Source organism: Protopterus annectens, chromosome 12.part0 (assembly GCF_019279795.1).
Source record: "Protopterus annectens isolate FY-2018-M chromosome 12.part0, PAN1.0, whole genome shotgun sequence".
NCBI classification, from domain to species: domain Eukaryota; kingdom Metazoa; phylum Chordata; order Ceratodontiformes; family Protopteridae; genus Protopterus; species Protopterus annectens.
Window position 1 is genome coordinate 121,723,377 of NC_056746.1, and position 6,552 is coordinate 121,729,928.

Sequence of the window (6,552 nt, forward strand, 5' to 3'; positions counted from 1 at the left end):
TTAGGGCGTGGACCATGCTGGTATGCTGTTGACAGTGTTCTGTGAGTGTGAAGGTTAGTACATCTCCCATGCTTCATGCTGTGTTGTAGATTCTGGTTGCTGCATTTATCTTGCCTGTTCCCTGTAGTGAGTGTGTATGCATACTGACACCTACAACTATATGTCATATGTATTGCTATATAAATATATATATATCTGTGTACATATACATACTTTCATATATGTACATTAGCTGACATTATTGGGTACAAGCTAACAATTAGCAGGGCTGTTTCTGTTAACACTACACTAGTATGGGAACCCAGTAATTGTGACTATAAAAGTCTGCCTGACATGCTTTGGGTAGTAGACATACTATATTGCCTTTATCTTCATTCCTACTATTACATGTTCCACGTATTTAGCACTATATTCCTGTATGAGAGTCATGTCTTAGTGGTAGGTCATACAGACTAGTGTTACAATGGTCTTGTGGTAGGGCCTACTAGTATGCTCATATTCTGCTTTTGAGTTGAGTATAGGGCCTATCAGTCACAGTGCTGGAGGCACCTTTAAGCAGTTAAAGGGCTTAGTAGGTCTCACAGGAGCCAGGCTGTGTTGCAGATTCTGGTTGCTGCATATATCTTCACTGTTTCCTGTAGTGAGTGTGTATGGCTACTGAGACCTACAACTATATTTCATATGTATTCATATATATTTATATATATGTATGTGTAGATATACATACCTTCACATATGTTCATTACCTTACATTATTATGTACAAGCTAACAGGTAGCAGGGCTGTTTCTGTTCACACTGAACTAGTATGGGAATCCAGTAATTTGGCCATTAAAACTCTACCTGACATGCTTTGGATAGTACATCTCCTATATTACCTTTATACTGATTCCTACTATTACATGTTATATTTATTTTAGCAGTGTGTTCTTCCAAAGCAGGCATGGCTTAGTGGTAGGTCAAACAGACTAATGTTACCTAGGTCCTGGGTTCGAGACTGACAGTGGGAATTTTTTACTTTGCAAACTTTCCAACTGAGTACAGGACCTGTCAATCAAATAGCTGAGGCCACCTGTAAGCAGTTAGAAGGGTAAGTAGGTCACACAGGGGTCAGGCTGTGTTGCAGATTCAGGTTGCTGCAATTATGTTCACTTTTTCCTGTAGTGAGTGTGTATGGCTACTGAGACCTACGATTATATTTCATATGTATTAATATATATTTATATATATGTATGTGTAGATATACATACCTTCACATATGTACATTACCTTACATTATTATGTACAAGCTAACAGGTAGCAGTGCTGTTTCTGTTCACACTGAACTAGTATGGGAATCCAGTAATTTGGCCATTACAACTCTACCTGACATGCTTTGGATAGTACATCTCCTATACTGCCTTTATACTGATTCCTACTATTACATGTTATATTTATTTTAGCACTGTGTTCTTGTAAAGCAGGCATGGCTTAGTGGTAGGTCATACAGACTAATGTTACCAAGGTCCTGGGTTCGAGACTGACAGTGGGAATTTATTTTTCTTTGCAAACTTTCAAAGTGAGTACAGGACCTGTCAATCAAAGTGCCATAAAGGCACTTTTAAGCACTTTAAACCAGGTCTGCGCTCGTTTGCGCGGAGGTAGCGCCTGCACACTGGCAGTTAGCTTGTGGGGCGGCGCAAACGGTGTGCGCTGGGATAAATCATAATTGGCTACTGACACACATGTTAAGCTAATTGCACACAGTTTCAGTCTGTCTAACTGCAGCTTGGCAACGGGCACGCAGTTTGCAGCTTTTGAAACACTACTCAGCTACGGGCACTCTGTCTCACAGCAGCTTAGCTATCAGTACATTTCTGACTATTTTTATTATTATGTTACTTCAAAATATATGCTCTATTTCATTCCATTTTACAAAAGGGAATACATTTACATTTGTACAATACTGTCAGGGGGCTTTTTAGTGCTTATTTACAAAAAAAAAAAAAAGGTTGTTGTAGGGGCTCGAACCCTGCCTGCCTACTCTTAGGCCGGCAACTCTACCGCTAAGCTATTATTTCTTGGCTTACTTTGCATATTTAGTTCTTATATCCTTTTCCACTGACTGCTGACTGTGATTGCGCTAGTAGCACACCCGCGCACACGGGCGCACATAGTAGCAAACATTTACGGGGTTTTAAAAAAAAAAAAGGTTTTAATTTAATTTTATTACATCTCTTCACTTTATACAGTGATGGTCTATCGGGGCATGTGTTGTGTAGTGTGTTTATGCACATTTCCATGGCCTCTCTCGTGGCTGTTTACTTTCAGCCATTCTAGTCTTCCGGGGGCGTGTCCGCTTGCAGGGCTTAGCCTACTGACACGCCCCCTACTCTCTTACACGGACCGTGTAAGAGTTACTAGTGTGATTCAGCATGCCTCATGCACCTCATGCATATGCATGACATGCTGACATCACACAGTTTCACTGCAGCCTCCGTGTAAGAGTTATAACTCTTACACGGAGGCTTCCTGAATCTGGCCCTGAGTGTAAAATATTAAGAATAAAAAAATTAATTAAAAAAATACAAAAAACTCAACTAGCGAAAGTTATTGTAATAGCAGTTACAAGGACTTGCCACTCCACTCAAACCTCGCGAAGCCTGTTTTTTAAAAAGTTGCTTTTAACAATGTGAAAAAGTAAACAAAAAGAACCAGTTGTGTGTGTGAGTGCGTATATGTGTGTGTTTGTGTGTGTAAGAGAGAAAGACAGAGAAGGAAGAAAGTGATGGAGAAACAGTGAGACTGCATACCTCTCATCTTTTTTCCACAAGAATTAGGATCCCAAAAGACAATAAGAAGAGCGAACGTATAACGTCTTCATGGACTAAATGTAAACTTCAGTAATTTATCAGCAAATAAAATAATCAAAGCAGGTGCATTTTACAAAATCAGAGACAGTTGAGGAATAACATCTTCATGGACTAAATGTAAACGTCAGTAATTTATCAGCAAACAAAAGAATCAAAGCAGGTGCATTTTACAAAATTAGGGATAGTTGTTGAGTTCCAGTTCCTTGTTATCTATGACTTTTTTTCATTGATTACATCGCAATGACAGATTATGTGTAATCAGTCAAGAAACTGGCAGTACTTGGTGGGCACATTGGTGTGCATGTGGGGTGTGTGTATGTGTGAGTGTATACAGATTATATATATATATATATATATATATATATATAATGTATACAAAAGCAGTTATAAAACAATTTAAAACCTAGTTTAGTGTCCTAAAAATAGTAATGCCCTCCAGGGTGGGTGTTATTGAAGAATAAAATGCCCTTCAAGAAGGGTAGAGGCCTGATGCCTGCCAGCTGGGAGTTAATGCACAGTTGGCCATCAAGCAAAGTGACCACTACTGTCCTGTATATGACAGAAGGGAATAAGTGGAACCAGTTTTTAACCTTTCTTTATTAACAAGCATTTTAAAGCACGTAGTATAGAATGGTATACCTCAAAACTTCCCCTTCCCTCGCTTCGTTAAAAATCTTAGATGATTACTTTACATCTTAACATGTTTACCAACATGTACCCATGTAAAGATTTCATAAAAAGATTCTGAGGTTTAAAGTACATCAAAAACATATTCAGTGCTTATGGTTTATTTGGCAGGCCTTAGTTTTCTACTTGCCAATTTTTGTCACAGAAACTGGGAATGGATTGGGCCTAGGAAAGGTTGAATATAACCTAAGCTTACCATTAAGATAGAGGTTGTTGTCAACAGTTTTAAGTGGATATATTATGATACTGATAGGTGCAGGTCTAGGAGAGCTTAAGGTATAAGTGCTTTGTTTTATGGAGGAACATACCCACCAGGTATGCACAGTGATATTTGTCACATGTTTATTGTCAGTGTATGTGGCTAAACAGCACACTTGCCTTTGGGGCTCGACAATCAGGTGGTTGTGGGTTCTATTCCCAGACCAGGTACTTAGATTAATTTCCCAATACTGGCACTGCAGTGCAGCATAAGAGGGGTTCTGAACTCCCAAGTATTGTATACTTCAGTTGAGGTGTTAAATTGATGTCCCTTCAACCTGTGTTAGTGATAGTCATATAGATCTAAAAGACCCCATGGTACTTCTTTAAAAAAAGAGTAGGGGAAAAATCACAAGTGCCCTGATGAAATATCTGCTAGTTCAGTATGAATACCACCTCAGATCTCCCCTAAAAAGACATTGGCCTAGTGGGACTGGCCCAACCAACAAAGAATAAATAAATACAAATTAAAGTTGCTTGAATGAAGTAGTTGGTAAAGGACTTAGAGGTTCATTGGTATATACTAGGCTAATGACCACTGGGGCCTTTATAAGCGTAGCCATGCAACCCAATTGTATCCCGCAAGTTATTTGCCTTTGAGGTTATTTTAAGGGGTATATGTCGTTTGGGCATGATTTAATGGCTGCTCTGTCCGTCGGAAACAGAGGTGTCAGATCAGAGGTGATATGATTGTACTGGAAATTATGTTTTCATTTTGGTTTGGAGCAATAAGAAGGTCAAATGCCCAGGAAAATGAGGTTACAGTGAGTAGTAGGAGGCTTATTTTAGTGTTTCAATATGCTTTCTCTATCTGAAAGTACATATTTCTCATCCTAATAATATTTTATTAATGCATACAGGCATAAAAACGGAATGCAAAATGGGATGGAAAAGGCCAACACCAAAGAGGTTGCTGCAGTGTGCACCTCAGAGAGGTAATCAGTGTTGAACTCTACTTAATTCACTGTTTTAAAAGTTGCTGCAGTGTGCACCTCAGCGAGGTAATCCATGCTGAACTCTACTTAATTCACTGTTTTAAAGGTTGCTGCAGTGTGCACCTCAGCGAGGTAATCAACGGTGAACTCTACTTAATTCACTGTTTTAAAGGTTGCTGCAGTGTGCACCTCAGCGAGGTAATCCATGTTGAACTCTACTTAATTCACTGTTTTAAAGGTTGCTGCAGTGTGCACCTCAGCGAGGTAATCCATGTTGAACTCTACTTAATTCACTGTTTTAAAGGTTGCTGCAGTGTGCACCTCAGCGAGGTAATCCATGTTGAACTCTACTTAATTCACTGTTTTAAAGGCTGCTGCAGTGTGCACCTCAGCGAGGTAATCCATGCTGAACTCTACTTAATTCACTGTTTTAAAGGCTGCTGCAGTGTGCACCTCAGCGAGGTAATCAACGGTGAACTCTACTTAATTCACTGTTTAAAACCAGCAGCTCACAACTCTTCTGTTATTTTGCCTTTCTGAGTTTGAGCTCTGCATCGATCTGATTAAAAACTTGTTGATTTTGCTGCTTTTATGGTTTTGCATTTTGCTGGACTTTTTTCTAGCTAAACAGAAACAGTTTAATAGTAATACAGCATTAACACAGATAAATACAACAAAGTAATTATTTGTCTTTAAAAGATGATTTCTCATACATTATTCAGGAAAATCTGAAAGGATTCCAAAGTATTAGCTGATGATGATTTTGGAAAGAAAATGCTTATCATTCCATTCTGAGGAGTTAAACCATTTCCCCTGCTGGCTCCTCACAATGAGTATAATCTGAAACTTACTCAAACACATCGCCATCTCCTGCAACAAATAGATTGAGAATGTGCTGCACTGACTTGAATTGTCAGGCCATCCATCTGTACTTTCTGCGACTTGTATTGCTTTTTCGAACCTTTCCTGTATAGAAACGCTGTACAGCATATGCATTGCCGACATCACAGTGCGTTTGAGCACAAGGGCAGATTAAACTCATTAGGATGTAGTAGATGTGACATGTAATAAGGACATTTCATTTCTTTAACTGAAGTCATGATTCTGTCACTTGCAAAATTACAGCAGTTTATACTTTATAGAATTAATGCATCATACTTCACAGCATGCAAAATCTCTGTCTCTCTGTATGTATGTATGTATGTATAAGAAAGAAAATGCTTAAGTCCAAACAGATTTATAGCAACTGTATGGGTAGGCCCCATAGGGCTCTTATGGTATATTACAGAAGTAAATTGCCAGCCCTTGCTTTCATGCAGATATTGCTGTTGCACAGTTGTGCCCCAACCAGGTTTTGAACCCAGGTTTACCAGTTGGTGATCTTACACCTTAATCTCTAAGCTGACAGGCTGAGGTACGTATGTTGTATGCATATATATTAAGGGCAGCACAGTAGTGCAGAGGATAGTGTTGTCGCTTCACAGCAAGAGATTCCCCAGTTCAATTCTCGGCTGGGGTGCCTTCTGTGGGGAGTCTGCATGCCCACCCTGAGTGCTTTCCTTTCCTCCAACATTCCAAAGACATGCAGTAGGTGGATTGGGCACTGTAAACTGGCCACAGGTATGTCTGTGCAGGCTAGTGACACACAATCCCATGTGCAAACAATGGGAACAAGGGGTTGTGGATTGATAGAGATATTCATTACAGAGCATGCCTTTATATTGTATATACTATAGTTACATTTTACATATATATTACAGAATATATATATTTATATATATATCTATCTATATATATATATATATATATATATATATATAC

At 38.9% G+C, this 6,552-nt stretch overlaps 1 protein-coding gene across 8 annotated transcripts in view; it reads left to right on the forward strand.

Annotated features, from left to right (window-relative positions):
* Positions 1-6,552, forward strand: part of CIITA (class II major histocompatibility complex transactivator) — an 851,446-nt gene that overhangs the window by 540,988 nt on the left and 303,906 nt on the right. For 7 of the 8 annotated variants that reach the window (XM_044089141.1, XM_044089142.1, XM_044089145.1 and 4 more), the window contains one exon: positions 4,657-4,731. The exons of the other annotated variant lie outside the window; for it this stretch is intronic. In XM_044089141.1, the coding sequence (XP_043945076.1) occupies positions 4,657-4,731 (75 nt within the window). The remainder of the gene's footprint in view (positions 1-4,656; positions 4,732-6,552) is intronic. 8 annotated transcript variants of the gene reach the window in all.